Below are 26,150 nucleotides of genomic sequence, written 5' to 3'. Positions count from 1 at the left end.
TTAATGAATGGCACATGGAATAGGTTGCACAATTACTGGGGTGTGTAGAATAAGCTGCACATTTAGTGGGGACAAGAAAAGCCAAACTTGAATGTGGACACAAAAAAGACATTATAAATTCAAGGAGTTGTACATGTGAAAGGCTGTTAAAATGTAAAAAGAAAAAAAATTGTCTAGTTACAAGACAAGACAAGACAAATAACATTTTATATCGCGCTTTTCTCCTGGCGGACTCAAAGTGCCAGAGCAGCAGCCACTAGGACGCACTCTATAGGCAGTAGCAGTGTTAGGGAGACTTGCCAAAGGTCTCCTACTGAATAGGTGCTGGTTTACTGAACACCTCTCATGTTTGCTTATAAGCTCACCACAGATTTATTCCTCCTTACAAAATGTTCCATAGTGTGTGGTGTCAGTAAAACATTTAGTACACCTTTCATTTTACGGCCTTTTTAACCATTAAAATATGAAAAGCTGCAGTACAAGGTGGAGCTAGAGGGATATGGGTGCACATTATAGGGGCACTGAAACTGGGGCTCGCTATATTTTATCTATGCGATTATGCCTGCTTTTTATGCATACCAGTTTGTCTAATCATAAATATAAATTGAGATGGAAATTCATTTTGTGTTGATGAAATTCAATGCCTTTTCTTTTTATGTTTGTGTCTTCATAGTGCAACATCCTGGGAAATAACTTGAAGGATTTAGTAGACAAATATGAGCATTACAAGGAAGTATCATCTGGATTACTGGAAGGCCTTCAGAGTTCAGAATCTAGTGCGCAGAAACGTTTATCTGAACCCATTGCCTCAGATACAAGGAATCTTCAGAGACAGATAGAGGAGACAAAGGTAAAATGGGATGCTTTGTAAGCATGTCTGATCTTATTTAACTACATCACTAAATTGTAAACTTTTCAGATCATTCTTATGGTGAGCTTTAAATGAGTTTAATACAAAGACAAAGGTGATAATATTGCATACTAGATAGTGTTACCCACCCCCTATCAGAAGTATAAAAAAAATATCTTAGCCCACTGCAAATTCAACAAGTCAGAGGAAATCCAATATGATGCTTGAGTGTAACATCCCCAGCCTCTATACTGGTGCAGGACATATATAATGCATAGGAAGGGAAGGGGGCATGGCTGGATTGTTGTGTAACATCACCAGCCTCTGTACTGGTACAGGACATGTATAATGCATAGGAAGGGAAGGGGGAGCTTGGCTGGACTGTTGAGTGTAACATCCCCAGCCTCTGTACTGGTGCAGGACATGTATAATGCAAAGGAAGGGAAGGGGGAGCCTGGCTGGACTGTTGTGTAACATCCCCAGCCTCTGTACTGGTACAGGACATGTATAATGCATTGGAATGGAAGAGGGAGCATGCCTGGACTGTTGAGTGTAACATACCTAGCCTCTGTACTGGTACAGGACATGTATAATGCATTTGAAGGGAAGGGGGAGCATGACTGGACTGTTGAGTCTATCACCCCCAACCTCTGTGCTTGTGCAGGACATATATAATGCATTAGAAGGTAAGGGGTAGCATGGCTGGACTGTTGTGTAACATCCATAGCCTCTGTACTGGTGCAGGACATGTATAATGCATAGGAAGGGGGGGAGGGTGGGCATGACTGGACTGTTGTGTAACATCCCCAGCCTCTGTACTGGTACAGGACATGTATAATGCAAAGGAAGGGAAGGGGGAGCATGCCTGGACTGTTGAGTGTAACATACCTAGCCTCTGTACTGGTGCAGGGCATGTATAATGCATTATAAGGGAGGGGGGAGCATGACTGGACTGTTGAGTCTATCACCCCCAACCTCTGTGCTTGTGCAGGACATATATAATGCATTAGAAGGTAAGGGGTAGCATGGCTGGACTTTTGTGTAACATCCATAGCCTCTGTACTGGTGCAGGACATGTATAATGCATAGGAAGGGGAGGAGGGGGGGCATGGCTGGACTGTTGTGTAACATCCCCAGCCTCTGTACTGGTGCAGGACATGTATAATGCAAAGGAAGGGAAGGGGGAGCATGCCTGGACTGTTGAGTGTAACATACCTAGCCTCTGTATTGGTGCAGGGCATGTATAGTGCATTATAAGGGAAGGGGGAGCATGACTGGACTGTTGAGTCTATCACCCCCAACCTCTGTGCTTGTGCAGGACATATATAATGCATTAGAAGGTAAGGGATAGCATGGCTGGACTTTTGTGTAACATCCATAGCCTCTGTACTGGTGCAGGGCATGTATAATGCATAGGAAGGGGGGGGGAGGGGGGCATGGCTGGACTTTTGTGTAACATCCCCAGCCTCTGTACTGGTGCAGGACATGGATAATGCATTGGAAGGGAAGGAGGAGCATGCCTGGACTGTTGAGTGTAACATCCATAACCTCTGTACTGGTGCAGGACATGGATAATGCATTGGAAGGGAAGGGGGAGCTTGACTGGACTGTTGAGTGTAACATCCCTAGCCTCTGTACTGGTACAGGACATGTATAAAGCATTAGAAGAGAAGGGGGAACATGGCTGGACTGTTGTGTAACATACCCAGCCTCTGTATTGGTGCAGGACATGTATAATGCATTGGAAGGGTAGGGGGAGCATGGCTGGACTATGTATCCCTTCTGACTGCACTTAAGTTAGGAATGCTCCCTGTTATGCAGCCTGAGGCTTGGGACCCCTTTTCAAAGCGCTTATGATTTGTAATGTAATGCTATGGGTGATTTTTTAGAAGATCACATCCCTCAAGTGGGATCACACACATAGCATTACATTAGCAAGAGCTTTTTCCATCACAATGCTTAGAAAAATTCTCCTGGCAGGTTCCAGTCCTTAACACTAGCATTGCTCTATTATATTTTCATCAAGTTTAGTTTAAAAAAAAGTTTCCATTACTTGCAATGCTGCTGTAATGAGTTGATAGCAGTATGTGTATCTGTCATTGACGCAGTTTAGTTGATAGCAGTATGTGTATCTGTCATTGATACAGTTTATCTGCCATTTGATATGTGTACTAAGAACAGACAGGTCTACAGGAAATCTGTGATGTTGGAATATGGCACATGCGCACAATAAGCAGGTATTTTGAGTGCTATTCGGCAGTGCCATAGACCACAATGCAATTTATGACTATGGTGAGGCGGGGGGTTTAATTTGGGTGTGGGTGATCGGCTGTGATATAGGTGAGTGAATGTAGCAGCTAGGAGTTCAGCTACACTGAAGACTATATAGTGGTATAGGCAGCACATGTAATGGTTTTGAGTTAGGCTAAACGGCATAGCCAAGTCCAGAGGGTTAGGTTTGTGTTAGGCACGGAGAGGGGAGATTAGTTTTATGCATGTGCGGGTAGTGTTAGGCATCAGGAAGAGAAGTTAGTGTGAGGAAGAGAGAATGTGTAGATGTTATCAGTATTTTTAATATTGGTAGTATATGGTGCCAGGTTTAAACCGTGATACTTCTAAATGTACCCACTAGCAGAAGCTGATCTATTAGTCTCATACAAAGGGGATTTTGCAGTGTTTACACATGAAAGCTCAGTGCACGTCCACATTCAGATCTTAGTGAGCCCACGTTTTGCTAGGACTGGTTTATAAAATCTGAAATCAGTGCCACACATGGAAGAAATGTGCATTTATATTAATTTCATTTTTTAAAACTATTAATTGATCTACTAATTTAAAAATGGTCTCATTATTATTGTAGCACCTTGAAATATTAGATAGCTTTGATACTGTAATCTGATGGGGTGTCTTGACGTGTATGTATGGAATGGCTGTTTTGACCTTCACTAAAACAACATGGGATACAATTGTGCTGTTCACTCACCTCATAATATCTTTTCTTGTTAAAACAAACTAAAGATGCCTTTAATGGTCATAGCAGAAATAGTGTAAACTGTAATGTATGGCCAAATCTTTTAAATGCTGGTTAAGCATTGGAATCACTACATAATTTGAATTTAAATAAATGTTTATTATATATGTTCCTAACATTACATTTCTCTTCCAGCTGCTTTGTGAACAGGTTTCCATCCACCAGGTTGGTGTAGAAAAACTGAAGAAGGCTGCAGAAGGTCTTCTTGATGCCAAGGGTGGGCTGCTGTTAAACAAGGATGAGATCCAGAAGCCACTGGGTATGGAATCCTTTTTCAGTGTAGTTCTCAGTAACTCTGCATCCTGTGTAAAGCTGGCTCCAGCACTGATGGAAGACTCGCCTAACATGTGAAAATCTACTGACCCAGGGAGAGAATTAAATATGTCCAATCAAAGTCTTTAGCTTTTAATTAACAGTGCAATATACAAGTAACTGTGCCAACATAACTATATTCACAATTATCTATTAGTATATTATCTTATGCTAGGCATACACGGCAAGTTTTTTCCTTATCAATCGAGCCTCTGATGGCTCGATTGATAATATCCGACAGGTCCGATGACCCGCTGGATAGATTCCCCGCGGGCTGACAATAGCGGGGAATCGAGCGGCTGATGAGGAGCGCCGGCGGGGAAGAGCGGGGATTGATCCGCGGGGACGCGCCGGCATCGAGCCGCTGGCTCAATACCGGCGCATACACTTATTGTGTATGCCCAGCATAATGTCCGCTTTAGGTTAGCTGCACATGTTCCCAAATGGGTATTTAAGTTAAATACCTCTTTGGGTTATGTTGGAGAATAAACTGCTTCAACCCAACTCATGGAAAGGATTGCTATTGTCCTTCCTTCTAACTCCTGTAATTTATAAGCTGTCAGCTCATACTCTAAAGTTATGGAAGCGCTTAAGGTGTGCCTACAATAAACATCTGAACCCCTCCCCTAACCTGGAGATTTTCCAAAACTTAGACTTCCCAGCAGGATTAGACTCCCTCAACTTCTTTTGTTAGAAATTAGCTAAATTACATATCTTCAAGCATTTTGCCCCATCTGATAAACTGCCCTCCGTGCAACAAATCTCTACTGTGTATTCTGTGCCCATAACTGAGTGCTAAGATAGTAACAAATTGACCATTATTTATCCTCCCTTCCATTTATTACTGTAGATAGATCAGTAATTAATGTTAGTAAACTTACCCACTCAAGACGAAAAGCTAAATTTCAGGCAACAATGGGAGACATTTTAAATGTTTCACTGGCATACCAACAATGGTTACATTGTGTTACATTGTGCTGAAACTCTATTGAATGGTAGTTATCAGACCTCAGAGCTTTAAACCTCTTTAAAACCATTCCATAGAACTTACTTACCTAACTGGTACCTGGCATATCCCCCTTATACTTTAGGTGTTGCCAAAGATGGATGCTATAGAACACACCTGTTGGTCCTGCCCAGTGGCCTTTAGATTTTGGTCAAAATAGCTAGACTGCGCGCCTTTATTTTTAAATCCTGTATACGTAAAGATCCAAAAATCTTTCTACTCAGCTTTAAAGCGGATAAGACAAAACAACTGGAAACTCTGGCTCATTCAACATATCATCTCAGCTAAGGCCTCCTTGGCTTCCCAATAGCATAAACAAAACCTGCAGATACTACTTCCGTTGTTACCAAAATGAACATCAAATAGCTTTCTGTTTTTTTGTTTCCATATGTAGGACCCTTGGATTGAGTGCCTTTGAGAGTAAGCCTTGGTAGGAGTGTCTGTCCTGTCTCTGGGCCATAATCAATTCACTATTTCAATAGTTTTTTTTCCCCAAGTGATATTCTCAAACTGCCTTTTAAACCACCTGCAAGTAAAAAAATACTCAAAATAATTTTGACAGTACTTTTTCACCTGCTTTTTGTTACTTTTTCCATTGCGAAGTGCTAAAAATTTATTTTAAATCGAAGATGAAAAATTATTTTCTAGGAGAAAACTCAGCAGAAAAATTGAATTGCTTATGGCACACTGTGTGTGGGCCATATGCAATTCACTTTTTCACCTGTGTTTTCTCCTTGGAAATCATTTTTCATCTTCGATTTAAAATAATTTGCCAGCAGTTTTCCATTAAAAAGTACCAAAAAGTAGGCGAAAAAGTAATATCAAAATTATTTTGAGTATTTTCTTGCTTTCTGGTGGCTTAAAAGGCATTTTATTGACAAGTATAAAAATATCACCTAGGAGAAAACTCAGGTGAAAAAGTGAATTGCATATGGGCCCATGTTTCAAAGGAGAAGGCTGGTGAATATAGTGGCCAATTCACTCCAAAGTACTCTATAAAAAAGTCTTCTCAACCATCAACCATACAGTTTCAGTCTTTTATTCTTCTTCTTCATCAATATCAGTCTCCTTGATTGCAGTCATATGAATATGAATGAATACAAAGAATCCAATCACAGAACCAAACAATGCCTGATATTCATATTATACCCCATGTGACTAGTCTACCCTCTTATGTAAGAGATAGTTCCCATCTGTTGACCCTTTTGGACAAAATGCATGTATCTAAAAATAGCCTTCTGGTATGGTTAGGCGTAGAGGCTCTATATAGCTCTATATATCTATTACTATATAACCCATGATAGAGTTGTGATAGGCATTGTTTGGTTCTGTGATTGGACATAAGAACAAAAAATGGGCAAGCACCATCAACTTATACTATAAGATATGGAATAATCAAAATATAATGTATAATCGGGAGTGTGCAGAAAGGAACCAAACAATGCATATGTTTCAACAAAAGAAAAGAAGTTCCCTAAGAAACCGCACCACTCAACCAGTATATCCAAAAATAAAAATCATCTTTATTGAGTACAAAACCAATAAAAACACTTAAAACCAAAAACAGAGGGGCACTCTGTGATAATAGTCAAAATATTGCACAATCAATATATGTAAACACATTGCCCTGTAAGATAATCATATGATCAAAATAACATATATATGTAGTACATATGCATAACAAATAAGATCATAAGAACATGAATAAGACAAAAGTAATCCCAGGTAAGACTAAATATGTCAGTGTATCATAATAGATAGTGCAAAGTGCAACCCCAAGGGATGGATGAATAAATAAATAAATAAAGAAAGAAAGACCATCCACAAGACAAAACTACATACAAGCCAACAGAGAATATGTGCCAGAAGAAAGGATGTATGAAGCCAGTAAGAAGATCCTTAAGCTTACCGGAGAAAACTGTGCAAAAGAGAGATGTGAAGCCAGTGAAGTATGTAAAGCTTACCGGGGAAAACAGAGACAAGGCAAAGGTACAGCGTTCCCCACACTCGCCGTCGCGATTCGCTGCCTATGATGCGCAGCTTCGTCTGGGCATAAGGACCTATGTGATAGCCGGCGTTTTATAAATCCCAGGACCTGTGTGGGCAGGGGATCCGCAAGCTTTATTCCTCTAATGCGTGTGCGCGGCCGCGCACAGTGAGGAGGCGGAAACGGCGTCAAATAACGTTGATCCGCCTCCTCCATCTAAACTAAGGTAACCTGGGAAATGTAGTCGCCGGAGGGAAATGCAGAAAGAGCGCCCAGTAAAGAATGAAGTAAATACATACAAAATATACAGAATATGGAGCAAAATACCTCCATAATAAAGGGAAATCACAACAATACAATAATAAAGTATAAATATTTACAAATAAGTCTCTAATATTATCAAAATGCATATATAATACACTATAATACAGGATGTTGCCATCTAGTGGCCAAAATTAAATATAACATAGCAAGAAAATATATTCCTCGTTAGAGTAACATCCATGGGATCCACAGAGGAAACCGGAAGAGCCACATCAGGATAATCGATAGCGGTGGGTCCAGGAGGAGTATCCAATCACCAGATTAGAGTATGGTTCTGGGATTGGATTCTTTGTATTCATTCATATTCATATGACTGCAATCAAGGAGACTGATGGTGATGGAGAATAAAAGACTGATGCTGTCTTTTTTTGTGTATATATTTAGTGTGTATTCTGGGGTGGAACTAGACTGATACATTTTATCTCCTTTCATTGGAACCATACAGTTTGTTTAAGTTTTATTTCTTTTACTTTATGATTTTGTAACACGTGATGTTTTACGTATTATTACGTATGTTATAGTACGTATTACGTATGTTATAGTACGCATGAGTCTGTATTTATCCATACCTATTGTACACGGGGTTTGTTTTCTTCTAATGACTGTGGTTTGTTGTCCACATGCTTTTGATATACATTTATTTTACGCTGTTCCATAATAAAACTGTTTGAAACTAAAAGTATAATGTCTGGAAGCTAAGAAAATGTTTATTTTTTACAATTTTATGCATTTATAAAAGATATATATAAAAATCTGATCCTCGTTTGTAATTGTGTTCTCCAGGTTCAGATAATCTTGGTGTCTTAGTGAATCAGTAATATTTCTTGTTGTTGTTCTTTTCAGATGACATTGTGGGAAGATACAACAATCTATTCCAGTCTGTTAATGATCGGAATGAAAAGCTTCAGATCACGCTGACTCGCTCCCTCAGTGTTCAGGATGGACTTCATGAGATGTTTGATTGGTTGCAGGAAGTAGAGAAGGATCTGGCAGAGCAGCAACAAGTGCCATTAAATTCCTCTTCAATTCAGGAAATTATTGCAAAAAACAATGTAAGTACCATAGTTAACCTTATCTGTTGTAACTAGTCTATTATGAAGCAAAGAACACTTTTTTTGTATTTAAATTTCAAAATGAGAGATCAGAAGTGCACATATCACAAAAGCATCAATGTATGACATTGGGCTAAATGCCAAACTTTTTGAGTTTCACTCAAGGCTTATTGTATTTTTTTAGCAATAATCCAGCCACAGCTAGTTCATCAACCTGGCACATTTTACTTGTTGATTAGCAGTGTTCCCTTCTACGTTATATTTGCTGAGCAGCTGTGTAAATTGTGTTGCCAAGCCTAAACAGTTCTAAACTTTAATTTCCATTTCTTAAAGAGTACCTCCAGTGAAAAACATAGTCTGTCATGTAAAGCTCTTTCTTCATGTTGCCAGGATAGTTGGGTCTCAGGGTTAATAACTCACTTGTTAACTTGTAATTAATCAGTGTCGGAAACTCTGCCCACTCTGCCCCTCCTTGGCAAACCTTCTTTTATCCTGTCCCGCTAAATGCAACGAGTGGGCGGTCACTCGTATGTGACCTGGTAACATCCAAAGTAAGAAATAAGGTGACATGTGACATGATTATATATACATGTGTATGTACAGTGCCAAGCAAAAAGTTAACAACTTAGCTGTGCAAGCGACAGTCGGTCTATAATGTAATACTTACTGAGAAGGAATTACTGCCATTAAATTCTTTCCTGGTAGACAACAGCTTCTGAGTGCAGGGAATTGATAAAAAGGTTCACTAATTCATATATTTTTTGCTTTAAGTGTGTAAAATTCAACGAACGATGTACTGTTTTTATAATAATGATGCTTAAAAATAAGTATCTTGGAGAAAAGGTATAATTGTTTGTTTGCTGTTATAAGGTGCTGGAACAAGACATCACAAGCCGCCACAGCAGCATCAGTACAATAAATGAGAAAGTGAAGAAATTCATGGAGACAGCAGATTCCTCATCATCATCATCACTGCAGGGTAAAATGAATGAGCTCACTGAACGTTTCTCTAAAGCTGGCGAACTCACTAGAACACGCACTGAGAAACTGGAAAGCTTAAAGACACAGGTGGAGCAGGTGGAGGACCTCTCTGATAACATCCAGTCATTCTTGGACATTACTCTAAAAGCTCTGATGGAGGTAGATGGACCTGGAAAGGATGTGACAGAGCTATCCCACTTCATGCAGGTATGGTGTGCAAAAATAGACCTATAGTACAAATTGTAGTTTCCAGACTGGTGCTCATATATAGGGACATGTGTTCCTATAGCTCTGAAACTCCGACCTAGAATAGTTTTCTGACTTTACTGGCTGTAGGCCTGTGCTAGGTGTGTGAAGAGACTTGGTAATTACTAATGCCAAAAAAATCAGCTAGACAGCAAGGCAACGGGATGTTTATAAAGACGGAAATGCAACAGAGTACCTTGAGGCATTTGTCCCCTAGTGACTGCAATACCAGTATATAATGCCAACACAGATATATTCCAACTATCGAAAATCTGTTTATTAGTAAACTTTTTTTTTTTTAAAAATAGTACCCTTATAGCAACAAACATGTGACACCCATAGCAGATTTTCCTTGCTATATGTATACAAAATGCGAATGCATAATCTAGACAACCAGACCTTATGACACACATGTTACAGTGATCTGTGGCTGTGAATTGGCCTCTTAAGAACTGGTTTTGTACTGGAACTGGCATCTGGTCACAAACTTTGGAAGAATTTGCCGCGATTGGGCCATCGATAGAAAGTTGAAATTTGATGACTAATGAGCATAGGAAAGTGCTAGGACCAATCTACAAAGTTGGTTGCGCGCGATCTCCTTCAGTAGCCGGCTCCAGGACCTGATGCCAATTGGCGTTAGGCGGTCCTGGGGCTGCCGCCGCGACCACGCCAATTGCCGTGGGGCGGTCTTGAAGTAGTTAAAAGATCCCAGCTGGCTTTCGTGAATCTGGACTGTTAAGATTACAGTGAACCATAGGCACAGGAATTATTAGGCTTAATTGTTTTCATTTTTTCAAGTTCTGACTTTGTGAGTAGTCACTGGATTTTCCTCCACACTGACTGGGGACGCCCAGTACAGTCAAGGTGGAGGCAGGGAGTTCAGGTGCAGGTGGCTATTCCATCTCTGGGGTATCCTATGTCATCTCAAGGGGTGTCTGTTTTTAAGGGGTGATTGATGGGTTTTGTGGGGAATATATGTTTGTTGCTATAAGGCACTATTTAAAAAAAAAAAAAAAAGCTTACTAATAAACAGATTTTCGATAATTGGAATATATCTGTGTGGGCATTATATACTGGTATTGCAGTCACTAAGGGACAAATGCCTCAAGGTACTCTGTTGCATTTCCATTGATCATACAGAGGCATCTCCCCCCTATGTGGCATGTCTTTTTGTATAAGGTCTTTTGTCCTTGATTTGGATTGAATGGACACACCGTGCCCCAGGCCCTTTAATTGATTATTCATGTTTCTAAAGACTATATAGATGGCAACTTCCATATTCCTCCTGTCACTGCAGGATCCTAAAGATTGCATATGTTATGCTTGTGAGAGCAGTATTTTTTTTTCTTTATTGCATCTGCAAATCAACATGCACTTGTTTTGCTGGAAGTTTGTATTGGAATTTACAATGGATGATGTATGATTATGTAGGTTCCTTTGTGGCTGGTAGTGATGATGGTGGTGGTAGCAGGATTATGAGGATGATCCATGCTTGGACAGCAGTGATGCCATTGTGTTTTGGGTCAACAGACTTGACATCTGACTTGTGAAAGGGGTATTTGTCCTACTCCTTCAATGTGTATACGTCCAAAACAGAAAGCAGGATAGGGTTTTTGTGGACACTAATGCACATGCACAGGTGCTTAAAACATAGCATTTACTTCTCATTTGAAAACACACATGGCACTATGAGGGAATGTAAAACCAATCTTTATAGCAATGCTACAGTATTTGATGTGTGCCTATCCACTGCTTCTTCCCAAGCTTAGTAACAAATGCATCACTTCAATACAGTCATGACCGTTTAGGAAAACTAATACATTTACTTAATAATAATACATTTTCTTTAATAAAGTAGGTGAAGGTTTTATGTGCCCTCATACTGGACTGTATTATTGTTTTTACATAAGAAGCAATCAGCATATTTAACCACTTCCCCTCCCCGGGACAGGTAACTACGTCCCTGCAAAATGCCATAACTCCGTCGAAGGACGTAGCTACTACGTCCCTCCCCACTGTGCATTCCCGATCGCACCCCCCCCCCCCCCCCACACACACACACACACACTCATGTGAATGACCGCAGCAATCTATGAGATGGGGCCACTATTTACAAAGACCGCCTATGCATCACTTCCTCTTTGCATAGTAATACTACGCATATGGAAGTCAGCTGCAAGGACATCTTGTGGCCAAATGGTAAAATTATATCTACATTTTTTTTCAATAAAGAACTTATTTTAACATTATTTTTACATTGTAAATTAACCCCTGACCTCCCACACTAGCCAATAGTTAGCCTCAAAAATGTTGGGGGCAAGAAAAATTATTTTTACAAATAAAAAGAAAATATATAAATATTTACATTAGGAACTGAACTTTTTTTAATATGTATGTCAATAGGGTATATTACTACTACTTTATAAATGATGGGCTTGTAATTAGGTATAGACACAAAACTGAAAAAATGCACCTTTTTCTGCAAATAAAATTTTGTCGCCATGCATTGTACTAGGGAAAAATGTTAAATGTTGCAATAACCGGGACAGATGGACAAATAAATGTGTGGGTTTTAATTACGTTCCATGCACATACAATCCAATCTGGACTCGACCCTTCTGTGATGAATTTCAGCTTTTATTTGCTTTTCAACAGCGGGTTTACAGCAACAAGAAAGCACAACGTTTCGGGCTGTCTGCCCTTTCTCAAGGTTTTAATTACGTTGGCATGTATTATTTTAAAACTATAATGGCAGAAAACTGAGAAATAATGATTTTTCCCCCCATTTTTTCCTTATTTTTCTTGTTAAAACACTTTTAGGATAAAATAATTCTTAGTAAAAAGTACCCCCCAAAGAAAGCCTAATTGGTGGCAAAAAAACCAAGAGATATATTGTTTTGTTGTGATAAGTAGTAATAAAGTTATAGGCAAATTAATGGAAGGAGCGATGACAGGTAAAAATTGCTTCTTTTTTTTTTTAAGGGGAAACAAAAGTTTGCTTTCTTAAAACAGAAAGTATTTGCAATAATTCTCGTTGGAGTGAACTCCAAGATGTCTCCCAGTGCATCACTGCTGAATATATGCAAATTAACCATTGTCGTCCTTAGAAGCTAAACACACCTCCAGATCCACTGGAATGCAATGATGTGTCAGCTTATAATTAGTACAGAGCCATAATAATCCAACATGCATTCAGACTGTTTCAGATTGGTTGATCCTCATCAGTGCATGGCATGGATTAATTTGGCTCTATGGAGTAGGACTTGAAAAACCCAGAGGTACAGACTAACCAACAAGCTCATGGTGAACCAGAACTCATTGGAGTGTGTAAGGGGCAACAATGGTCCAAAAAGCCCCCTTACTAAAATGCATGGAAAAAAAAAGTTTGGTTTCTTAAAACAGAAAGTGTTTGCAGGGGGAAAAACCCTTGGAGTTGAAGTGGTTAAACACCTGTTTGGTACACAAGGGTCTGCCAAAATTATGTGCCTTTTTCTGTTTTGTATGCAAATTGGTGACACGTCAACATAATAAAATGAGATCAAAATCAGAAGTGCAAGTGGATTGCACTATTGTTTGGGCCCCATTTTAAGTAGATTTAAGAACAGGTAAAATAACACATTAAATTAACTATTATTGTGTACCAGCACCTCTTATGGCAGGGAGTGTTATCTGTACAATGGTATTTCAATTCATGTCTCTAATAGCCCATAACATACATCCCTTTGATCAAATTTGCTAGAAATCAATGCAGCGACTGGTCCAATACATTTTCAGCCAAAATCGAGCAAATCGTTGCGTTGCTTGAGATGGAGGATATTAATTGATCGCCGGTGGGTCGAGAGCAATGGCATATCGATGGCCCATAGTGGTTCAATATATTTTTAATAGATTTCATACTGAAATTATTGTAAATCGTTCCATAGTGTGTGGCAAAGATCAGATAGATCCCTGTCAGATTTGATCTGACAGGGATCTATCTGACGGTTGAATCTGGTGGTCTGTAAGTTTATGGCCACCTAAAGATTAATTTTATTTTTTCTAACATGCTCAACTAAAGAATTAAGCTGGCTACTACCACTTCCTGATAAGCCCTTGTTTTCTATTTAATAGACTCATTTGTATTTCTTGACTTGATGTCGGCTGATGTACCTGCTTAATAGGCATACATCAAATATCTACTTGTTCCATTGTAGGAGACAAACAGTGAACTTCGGGAGCAGAAGAAGAACCTGGACGATTTACACAACCTTGTGGAAAGTGTGTGTGTGCATGCCCTTCCTGGAGACAAGGCTTTGGTGATGGAAAAAGTGAAATCCATGTCAAAAAGATTCCAAGATCTTGAAGAGACCGTTAAGACAAAGTAAGTACTGTACAATACCATTCAACAATTGATTACTAAGAGTAAGGTATTTGAGAAGCATGAAAGATTGTCCTACTATTGGCATCTGAAGGTTGCTCTGCACTGTTAGGATAAGTAGTAGCTCAGGAAAGATTGATTTCTTCTAGATTTCTGTATTTTTACATGTTCTACTACCATGTACAATGCCTCCATTACCGTTATTCACACATTTCACATGCACCACACATGTGCTGGTAACATCTGTTTTACTAATATTTTGGTATTATTTTGTGCCACCAATAGCTCAGTAATTACACATATCCAATTACCAATATCATACCTCCACATAAGCCAATGTGCAGGAATGAGGAAGCATTAGCAGAAAGCTGTTGACAATTGGAAAATTTAGCAAAATTACTTTCTTCTTCCTGCAATCTATTTTGATTTTTGAAAATGTGTTTGGACTGATTTATCAGTATGTGTTAAGAATACTGGGGCAGATGTGGTGCAGTTGTTCAGAGCTTCCAGTCAGGATTCTTGTTTCATTTTCTCAGCTGAAACCTGGTTGTTTGTTGTGGGCAACTGGGCTATTGTAGCTTTCACAACATGTGTAAACTGTCTCCATACCTTTTACTTTCAGAGAAGAGGATGTGTCATCCTGTCAAAGTCAGATGGATTCTTTCCAGTCTCTGGTTCAGTCTTTGAAACAGTGGTTCATAAGAGTAAATGAGAAGCTCCCACCAGCAGCGCTGACACTACGTGTGGAAGAGCTTTCAGAACACTTAAAAGAAACTAAGGTTAGAGCCTATCTGCTGGAATTGTATTGAGCATTGTACACTTTAGTGTGAATATGCAATGTTATTCTGAGCATCATACCTATATCTATACAGAGCTTGCATGAGGAGTGGACCCAGAAATCTCCAGACGTGCAGAAAGTAAACAGCAAAGGGACAGAACTGTGTAACCTGATTACAGCAGTGACTTCACCTGCCAAGACCAAATCAACTATCAAATCAGGTAGGCCACCAATGTAATTATCATTGTGAAGATCAGTTTTACCTTTTAAAAACAGAACATTATTGCATATAATCTCTTCCTCTGTGAAAAATAGAACATGCTTCCATCCAGGACAGTGGGACTAGGTAAGCAATGCATTCTTTTCTGCCTCTGCAAGTCATGAAATTCTTCCCCAGCTAGTACAGTAATTTATAAGACACCTATAGCACGTAAGTAGAAAGGATCAAAAACAGGTGTGCAATAAACGAGAGCTGCTCTGGATCGCCTGACTCACAAATAGAGGCCAGATGGAATTATTCGTGTGGCTTCACGCACTGTCCTGAAGTGATGCATTATGGATATTCCATTTTGCACATGGGAAAGTGACCATATGCATTAACCTTCTTCCTTAAAGGACCTCTATCACGAAATTTATAAAAAAATAAAACTAAAAATGATTTATACTGAAGAGAAAGCTAGTAAAAAGGATAGTAAAGGCTTAAGAATTAGTTAAAAAATACACTCATACTAATGAACACCATACTAATACGGTGTTTGACCCCCTTTTGCCTTCAGAACTGCCTTAATTCTATGTGGCATTGATTGCTGAAAGCTTTCTTCAATAATGTTTGCCCATATTGATAGGATAGCATATTGCAGTTGATGGAGATTTGTGGGATGCACATCCAGGGCATGAAGCTCCCGTTCCATCACATCCCAAAGATGCTCTATTGGGTTGAGATTTGGTGACTGTGGGGGCTGTTTTATTACAGTGAACTCATTGTCATGTTCAAGAATCCAATTTGAAATGATTTGAGCTTTGTGACATGGTGCATTATCCTGCTGGAAGTAGCCATCAGAGGATGGGTACATAGTGGTCATGAAGGGAAGGACATGGTCAGAAACAATGCTCAGGTAGCCCGTGGCATTTAAACAATGCCCAATTGGCACTAAGGAGCATAAAGTGTGCCAAGAAAACATCCCCCACACCTTTACACCACCACCACTAGCCTGCACAGTGGTAACAAGGAATGATGGATCCATGTTCTTATTCTGTTTACGCCAAAGTCTGACTCTATTGAGACTCATCAGACCAGGCAACATTTTTCCAGTCTTCAACTGTCCAATTTTGGTGAGCTTGTGCAAACTGTAGCCTCTTTTTCCTATTTGTAGTGGAGGTAAGTGGTACCCGGTGGGGTCTTCTGCTGTTGTAGCCCATCCGCCTCAAGGTTGTGCGTGTTGTGGCTTCACAAATGCTTTGCTGCATACCTCGGTTGTAACGAGTGGTTATTTCAGTCAATGTTGCTCTTCTATCAGCTTGAATCAGTTGGCCCATTCTCCTCTGACCTCTAGCATCAGCAAGGCATTTCCGCCCACAGGACTGCCGCATACTGGATGTTTTTCCCTTTTCACACCATTCTTTGTAAACCCTAGAAATAGTTGTGCATGAAAATCCCAGTAACTGAGCAGATTGTGAAATACTCAGACTGTCCCGTCTGGCACCAACAACCATGCCACGCTCAAAATTCACCTTTCTTTCCCACTCTGACATTCAGTTTGGAGTTCAGGAGATTGTTTTGACCAGGACCTCACCCCTAAATGCATTGAAGCAACTGCCATGTGATTGGTTGATTAAATAATTGCATTAATGAGAAATTGAATAGTTGTTCCTAATAGTTCTTTAGGTGAGTGTAAATCACACTGCTGTGTACAAATTCATGACAGCCTGCATAAGAGGAACTCTTACCAGTGGAAGCTGTAATACAGGCTGCATGTATCTGCCTGGCTAAAATCATGAGACATTTTTACTACTAGCTGAAATGCCGTTGCACAGCTAGCAACCCCAGTACAGCCTCCGTCGGTAAGTGTCCCTCTCATGCGGGCTGCCATGAATTTGTAAACAGCAGTGTGATTTATTTTTTAACTAATTCTTAACACTTTACTATCCATTTTACTGAGTGATATTTTTCAAGTGTTCATTTCTTTTTATTTTGCTGATTATAGCTAACAGGTAATGAAAACTCAAAATTCAGTATATCAGAGAATTAGATTAGTACATAGGAGCAATAATAAAATGATTTTTAGTACAGAAATGTTGGCCTATTCAAAAGTATGTCCATGTATGCTTATCAATACTTTTCAGGATGTGTGAATGCTTGAATTACTGCATGAATGTGGTGTGGCATGGAAGCGGTCAGCCTGTGGCACTGCTGAGGTGCAGACTGGCACCTCTCCAATCCCTACTAAACTCTGCGGCCCATCTCATCCACCTCTCTTCTAGATCCTCTGAGGCAGCCCCTCTCTGCCAATCCCTCCATTGGCTAACAGTTGCCCAAAGGATCCAGTTTAAACTTCTCACACTTGCATACCAAGCTCTACACAAGCTATCGCCTCCATACATTTCCTCTTTAATCTCCAGATACCTCCCGCCCGGACTCTCCATTCCTCACAGGGGACCCTTTTGTCCTCCAGCCTAGTCACCTCCTCTCACTCTCGCATCCAAGACTTCTCATGGGCTGTCCCTCTCCTTTGGAACTCCCTCCCTCAGCCGGTTCTTCATGCCACGAGTCTGGAAACCTTCAAACGTACTCTGAAAACACACCTGTTCAGACAAGCTTATAATTAGCTATAGGCAGCACTGAAGGCACACTGGCTCACCCACTAATCCTTGTGTTTCCATTCCTTTTGTTTCCTCCCCACTACCCTCTAGATTGTAAGCCCACAAGGGCAGGGACCTCCTCCTAGTGTTTCTCATACTGCTGTTATTTTAACATATGTACATACAACTATCAACTATGTATGTATCTGTATTTATTCTATTCAATGGCATGACTGTATAGTGTCTTGTATTTCTTATGTATATTTGTTCCCCACTATTTGTTTGTACTATGTACAGCGCTACGGAAGATGCTGGCACCATATAAATAAAAATAATAATAATAATAATAATAATAATGGAAGCCCAGGATACTTTGATAACAGCCTGGGTTTGATGTGTCTCATCTTCCTCAAGACAGTACCTCATAGAAAATATATGGGCTTGTAGTCAGGCAAGTTTGCTTGCCAATCGAGCACAGTGGTACCATGGTCATTAAACCAGGTATTTGTACTTTTGGCAATGTGGGCAGGTGCCAAGTCCTGCTGGAAAATGAAATCCGCATCTCCATAAAGCTTGGCAGCAGAGGGAAACATGAAGTGCTCTAAAATATCCTGGTAAATGCACTGATTTTGGACTTGATCAAACACAATCAAACAACACCAGCAGATGACATGGCTCTCCAAATCATAATTAAGTGTGGAAACTTCACACTCGACTTCAGCCAACTTGGAATCTATGTCTTTACACTTGTCTTCCAAATGTTGCTACTGCCACAATCCACACTGTTTTTTTCCTTAGTTATATTTGATTCAGGTGTAGCCTGACACTAAAGGTGGCCACACACGATACAATAAAATGATCCGATTTTACGGCAATTCGATAAAAACGATTGGATCTCCCGAAAAAATCGAAAGCTTTTTTTCATTCGACTGAAAAATCTGATCGGATTTCCCGGTTTCTTCGATTTTTATCGATCCGGAATGCCAGATATTTTTCTTCAATCTTTCTAAAGATTGTATGGTGTGTGTTAAGATTGTCAATTTATTAATATACACACCATAGCAATTTTGTCAGAGTTTCCAATCATTTTTATTCTAATTGGGGAAAAATTGAACATACGTGTGTGGTACATTGGTCAGATTTTTAAAATGTTACAATCAGTCAGAAAAATTGATTACAATTCTTAAATTGAACAGATATTTAAAAAATTGTATGGTGTGTGGCCACCTTAAGAATGAGTCAATTTTAGCCAATCTCACAGATTTGTTTTTCTGTTGTTTTGATCATTCTAGCAGTGTAAATTATTAATATACCCTATATGGAAATGTCATTAGAGTGGAAAAATGCTGACAAACGAATTACTTTTTAAATTTACATAAAATGTAATCTAGCCTTCTCATTTTTTTTGCTGCAGTGCTTAGTTAATCTGGTGTCTGTAGGGTGTAGTGTTGGTGTTTGAAACATTGTTCTGAATTCACCAGAACTCCACAATTCAGCACCTTTTAGCACTGAACCTGCGGACAGGGTCAGTGGGTGATCACTAAGGGTTTGTTCACACTGCAGGCGTTTTTGGGGTTTTTCTTACACGCGGACGATTTTTTAACCACTTCCCGACCGCCTAACGCACAGAGGCGGCCGGGAAGTGGACCCCGCAAGGACCAGCTCATGCCCAAAGGCGGCGGTCCATGTAGGGGCATGGGCGGAGCGATCGCGTCATCCGTTACACGATCCTCCGCCGGCGCCTGTCACCGCTCACCCGCCGCAACATCCCGCCGGCCATACGGAAGCGCCGGCGGGATCTTAACCCCGCGATCACCGCATACAAAGTGTATAATACACTTTGTAATGTTTACAAAGTGTATTATACAGGCTGCCTCCTGCCCTGGTGGTCCCAGTGTCTGAGGGACCACCAGGGCAGGCAGCAGCCACCCTATGTCGCACCCAAGCACACTGATTTCTCCCCCCCTGCCCCAGATCGCCCACAGCACCCCTCAGACCCCCCCTGCCCACCCCCCAGACCCCTGTTTGCACCCAATCACCCCCCTAATCACCCATCAATCACTCCCTGTCACTATCTGTAAACGCTATTTTTTTTATCCCCGCCCCCTGCCCCCTCCTGATCACCCCCCACCCCCCAGATTCTCCCCAGACCCCCCCCCCCCCCGACCCCCCACCTCCCTGTGTACTGTATGCATCTATCCCCCTGATCACCTGTCAATCACCCCCTGTCACTGCCACCCATCAATCAGCCCCTAACCTGCCCCTTGCGGGCAATCTGATCACCCACCCACACCAATAGATCGCCCGCAGATCCGACATCAGATCACCTCCCAAGTGCAGTGTTTACATCTGTTATCTACCCTAAACACCCACTAATTACAAATCAGTCACCCATCAATCACTCCCTATCACCACCTGTCACTGTTACCCATCAGATCAGACCCTAATCTGCCCCTTGCGGGCACCCAATCACCCGCCTACACGCTCAGATTGCCCTCAGACCCCCCTTATCAATTCGCCAGTGCAATATTTACATCTGTGCTTCCCTGTAATAAACCACTGATCACCTGTCAATCACCCATCAATCACCCCCTGTCACTGCCACCCATCAATCACCCCCGGCACTGCCACCCATCAATCTGCCCCTTACGGGCAATCTGATCACCCACCCACACCAATAGATCGCCCGCAGATCCAACGTCAGATCACCTCCCAAGTGCAGTGTTTACATCTGTTATCTACCCTAAACACCCACTAATTACCCATCAATTACCCCCTATCACCACCTGTCACTGTTACCCATCAGATCAGACCCTAATCTGCCCCTTGCGGGCACCCAATCACCCGCCTACACGTCTCAGATTGCCCTCAGACCCCCCCCCCCCTTATCAATTCGCCAATGCATTAGTTACATCTGTTCTTCCCTGTAATAACCCACTGATCACCTGTCAATCACCCATCAATCACCCCCTGTCACTGCCACCCATCAATCACCCCCTGGCACTGCCACCCATCAATCACCCCCTGTCACTGCCACTCATCAATCAGCCCCTAACCTGCCCCTTGCGGGCAATCTGATCACCCACCCACACCAATAGTTCGCCCGCAGATCCGACGTCAGATCACCTCCCAAGTGCAGTGTTTATATCTGTTCTCTACCATAAACACCCACTAATTACCCATCAATCACCCCCTGTCACTGCTACCTATCAGATTAGACCCCTATCTGCCCCTAGGGCACTCAATCACGCACCCACACCCTCAGAATGCCCTCAGACCCCAGCCCTGATCACCTCGCCAGTGCATTGCTTGCATCTATTCCCCCCTCTAATCACACCTTGAGACACCCATCAATCACCTCCTGTCACCCCCTAGCACACCTACCCATCAGATCAGGCCCTAATTTGCCCTGTGTGGGCTCCTGATCACTCGGCCAAACCCTCAGATCCCCCTCAGACCCCCTTCCGATCACCTCCCCAGTGCATTGATTGCATCTATTTTCCCCTCTAACCACCCCCTGAGACACCCATCAATCACCTCCTGTCACCCCCCTAGCACTCCTATCCATCAGATCAGGCCCAATACAACCTGTCATCTAAAAGGCCACCCTGCATATGACCGGTTCCACAAAATTCGCCACCTCATAGACCACCTGTCATCAAAATTTGCAGATGCTTATACCCCTGAACAGTCATTTTTAGACATTTGGTTTCCAGACTACTCACGGTTTTGGGCCCGTAAAATGCCAGGGCGGTATAGGAACCCCACAAACTGACCCCATTTTAGAAAAAAGACACCCCAATGTATTCTGTTAGGTGTATGACGAGTTCATAGAAGATTTTATTTTTTGTCAAAAGTTAGCGGAAATTGATTTTTATTTTTTTTTCACAAAGTGTCATTTTTCACTAACTTGTGACAAAAAATAAAATCTTCTATGAACTCGCCATACACCTAACGGAATACCTTGGGGTGTCTTCTTTCTAAAATGGGGTCACTTGTGGGGTTCCTATATTGCCCTGGCATTTTAGGGGCCCTAAACCGTGAGGAGTAGTCTAGAAAACAAATGCCTCAAAATGACCTGTGATTAGGACGTTGGGGCCCTTAGCGCACCTAGGCTGCAAAAAAGTGTCACACGTGGTATCGCCGTACTCAGGAGAAGTAGTATAATGTGTTTTGGGGTGTATTTTTACACATACCCATGCTGGGTGGGAGAAATCTCTCTGTAAATGGACAATTGTGTGTAAAAAAAATCAAACAATTGTCATTTACAGAGATATTTCTCCCACCCAGCATGGGTATGTGTAAAAATACACCCCAAAACACATTATACTACTTCTCCTGAGTACGGCGGTACCACATCTGTGGCACTTTTTTACACCCTAAGTACGCTAAGGGGCCCAAAGTCCAATGAGTACCTTTAGGATTTCACAGGTCATTTTGCGACATTTGGTTTCAAGACTACTCCTCACGGTTTAGGGCCCCTAAAATGCCAGGGCAGTATAGGAACCCCACAAATGACCCCATTCTAGAAAGAAGACACCCAAACGTATTCCGTTAGGAGTATGGTGAGTTCATAGAAGATTTTATTTTTTGTCACAAGTTAGCGGAAAATGACACTTTGTGAAAAAAAAACAATTAAAATCAATTTCCGCTAACTTGTGACAAAAAAATAAAAACTTCTATGAACTCACCATACTCCTAACGGAATACCTTGGGGTGTCTTCTTTCTAAAATGGGGTCATTAGTGGGGTTCCTATACTGCCCTGGCATTTTAGGGGCCCTAAACCGTGAGGAGTAGTCTTGAAACAAAAATGACCGGTGAAATCCTAAAGGTACTCATTGGACTTTGGGCCCCTTAGCGCAGTTAGGCTGCAAAAAAGTGCCAATCATGTGGTATCGCCGTACTCGGGAGAAGTAGTATAATGTGTTTTGGGGTGTATTTTTACACATACCCATGCTGGGTGGGAGAAATAACTCTGTAAATGACAATCTTTTGATTTTTTTACACACAATTGTCCATTTACAGAGTTATTTCTCCCACCCAGCATGGGTATGTGTAAAAATACACCCCAAAACACATTGTACTACTTCTCCCGAGTACGGCGATACCACATGTGTGGCACTTTTTTGCACCCTAACTGCGCTAAGGGGCCCAAAGTCCAATGAGTACCTTTAGGATTTCACAGGTCATTTTGAGAAATTTTGTTTCAAGACTACTCCTCACAGTTTAGGGCCCCTAAAATGCCAGGACAGTATAGGAACCCCACAAATGACTCCATTTTAGAAAGAAGACACCCCAAGGTATTCTGTTAGTAGTACGGTGAGTTCATAGAAGATTTTATTTTTTGTCACAAGTTAGCGGAAATTGATTTTTATTGTTTTTTTTTCACAAAGTGTCATTTTCCGCTAACTTGTGACAAAAAAATAAAATCTTCTATGAACTCACCGTACTACTAACGGAATACCTTGGGGTGTCTTCTTTCTAAAATGGGGTCATTTGTGGGGTTCCTATACTGTCCTGGCATTTTAGGGGCCCTAAACCGTGAGGAGTAGTCTTGAAACGAAATTTCTCAAAATGACCTGTGAAATCCTAAAGGTACTCATTGGACTTTGGGCCCTTTAGCGCAGTTAGGGTGCAAAAAAGTGCCACACATGTGGTATCGCCGTACTCAGGAGAAGTAGTATAATGTGTTTTGGGGTGTATTTGTACACATACCCATGCTGGGTGGAAGAAATCTCTCTGTAAATGGACAATTGTGTGTAAAAAAATTCAAACAATTGTCATTTACAGAGATATTTCTCCCACCCAGCATGGGTATGTGTAAAAATACACCCCAAAACACATTATACTACTTCTCCTGAGTACGGCAATACCACATGTGTGGCACTTTTTTGCAGCCTAACTGCGCTAAGGGGCTCAAAAGTCCAATGAGCACCTTTAGGCTTTACAGGGGTGCTTACAATTTAGCACCCCCCAAAATGTCAGGACAGTAAACACACCCCACAAATGACCCCATTTTGGAAAGTAGACACTTCAAGGTATTCAGAGAGGAGCATAGTGAGTCCGTGGCAGGTTTAATTTTTTTTTTGTCGCAAGTTAGAAGAAATGGAAACTTTTTTTTTTTTTTGTCACAAAGTGTCATTTTCCGCTTACTTGTGACAAAAAAATAATATCTTCTATGAACTCACTATGCCTCTCAGTGAATACTTTGGGATGTCTTCTTTCCAAAATTGGGTCATTTAGGGGGTATTTATACTATCCTGGAATTCTAGCCCCTCATGAAACATGACAGGTGGTCAGAAAAGGCAGAGATGCTGGAAAATGGGAAAATTCACTTTTTGCACCATAGTTTGTAAACGCTATAACTTTTACCCAAACCAATAAATATAGGCTGAATGGTTTTTTTTTTAATCAAAAACATGTTTGTCCACATTTTACAGAAATTTTACTTTATTTGAAAAATGTCAGCACAGAAAGTTAAAAAAAATCATTTTTTTGCCAAAATTCATGTCTTTTTTGATGAATATAATAAAAAGTAAAAATCGCATCAGCAATCAAATAGCATCAAAAAAAAGCTTTATTAGTGACAAGAAAAGGAGCCAAAATTCATTTAGGTGGTAGGTTGTATGAGCGAGCAATAAACCGTGAAAGCTGCAGTGGTCTGAATGGAAAAAAAGTGGCCGGTCCTTAAGGAGGGTAAAGCCCTAGGTCCTCAAGTGGTTAAATCACCCACCAAATGCTTGTGCAATGAATGTCTATGAGAAGGTTCATATCAGCGCGGGTCATGCGCTGCCCATTCAGTAAAGTGGTGCGTGGACCACTTTTGAGGCAATTTCACCTCAATGCAAAGTATAGAAGAAACGCAAAATGCTCAAAACTTTGCGTTTTTTAAAAATAAATACATCATATTTATTATTTTCCTGGTCAAAGAGTTCAATTCCTGACTTGCATCAGGGAGTGAATTAGAAAACTGCTCAGAAAAAACGCTCAGAAAACCGCTAAGCACAAAAAGGAATCGCCCACCCAAGCGCCGCGAATCGGGAAAAAAAAGATGCCTCAAAAACAGCCCAACGTGGACGGACAAACAAGCCGAACGCAATGTGAACAAGGCCTAACGGCTTTTTCAGAGTTAAATGCGTAGTTTAGCTGCCAATTGCCAGGGTCATACCCTTTGGTTGCAAAACAATGCAACCGAATGGGAAGTTTCATACAACATGTGTCTTAGCGGTTGACAAATGGTGCAGTTACTACTTATTAAAAAACCTGATGCATGTAACTTCCAAGGCTTGCTACCCCCGCCTCGGTTGCACATGTAGTGGTCACTGCAAGTGCTGGTCGCCTGCAGCCGCTCCAAGATACAGCATAACTCCCAACTGTCCCTCTTTTGGAACCAAGTCTCTCTGTCCCTCTTACTTCCTCATTTGTCCCTCTTTCATGGTTGATGTACAGATCTATGTAACTATATGGATATTTCTACAGAAAAAAAGTGTTTAATTGACTCTAAACTTTATTCCCATCATTTAAATTGATATATTTTCAAATGCTAAAGTGAAGGAAAACTACTGGTGATAGAAAGGATCAGTGTGGTTTGAATGAGAAAACTACATCTTTTGCAATTTTTTGTGATATGCATGGTGAGTGTTGTGTTGGTGCGTGGGTAGAGGTGTGGCAGGAGCATGTCTTAAAGTCTAACTTTCTTATGTCAAAATGTTGGGAGGTATGGAAACAGGAGCGGCGGATAAGCAGTAAAGTATGCTGCTGCTGTTAGCCATTCAAGTAAAACAGCCCTTAATTTTGCTTCATGGTGCATTTCACATGACTCTACACTTCCTTCTTCCAAAGCTAAATGGAGTATGTATCAGAGTCAGGTGAAATGCACTGTGAAGCCAAAGTAAGTGAACTCCCCCCGAACCTGCCCGCAGATTCAGTGCTAAGTGTGGTATTCGGGTGAATTCAGAACGATGTTCTGAATTCAAGCACCAATACTTGTAGTGGTCTTTCATACATGTGTATGGACAGGTTAGAAATCATTGTTTCAGCTCATATGTTTTCTTGACTGCAGGGAGAAGCTTAAATGGATCTGCATCATCTGTAATAAAGGAAAATTTAACAAATAAAGGTAAGCTGACCACAAATAAGGTGCAACAATGCAAAGGAATGCTTGAAGTGTACCATAATTAGCTTATTCTTAACGATAATTAAATGCTTCATTCAACAATCTCACACACACACACACACACACACACAATCGAAAACAAAGCAGAAGGTGTTTCAATGAAACCCCTTTTTCTGTTAAAGGAAAACTTAAGTCAAAAATAAAAAATGATATTTACTCACCCGGGGCATCCCTCAGCCCCCCGAACCTGGATGGTGCCCTCGCAGCCCCGCTCCGTCCTGTCCCCGCCGGAGGCTACTTCCGGGTTCGG

General features: G+C 41.1%; 1 protein-coding gene across 19 annotated transcripts in view; it reads left to right on the top strand.

Moving 5' to 3' along the window:
- Positions 1–26,150, top strand: part of DST (dystonin) — a 748,258-nt gene that overhangs the window by 511,102 nt on the left and 211,006 nt on the right. For all 19 annotated transcript variants that reach the window (XM_068281416.1, XM_068281417.1, XM_068281405.1 and 16 more), the window contains 8 exons: positions 674–850; positions 4,017–4,140; positions 8,354–8,562; positions 9,433–9,750; positions 13,983–14,149; positions 14,769–14,925; positions 15,019–15,145; positions 25,787–25,843. In XM_068281416.1, coding sequence (XP_068137517.1) covers positions 674–850; positions 4,017–4,140; positions 8,354–8,562; positions 9,433–9,750; positions 13,983–14,149; positions 14,769–14,925; positions 15,019–15,145; positions 25,787–25,843 — 1,336 coding nt within the window. The remainder of the gene's footprint in view (positions 1–673; positions 851–4,016; positions 4,141–8,353; positions 8,563–9,432; positions 9,751–13,982; positions 14,150–14,768; positions 14,926–15,018; positions 15,146–25,786; positions 25,844–26,150) is intronic.

The sequence above is a fragment of the Hyperolius riggenbachi genome, chromosome 4 (assembly GCF_040937935.1).
Source record: "Hyperolius riggenbachi isolate aHypRig1 chromosome 4, aHypRig1.pri, whole genome shotgun sequence".
NCBI classification, from domain to species: domain Eukaryota; kingdom Metazoa; phylum Chordata; class Amphibia; order Anura; family Hyperoliidae; genus Hyperolius; species Hyperolius riggenbachi.
The sequence above is the reverse complement of the archived record's forward strand: the minus strand, read 5'-3'. Positions and strand labels throughout refer to the sequence as shown.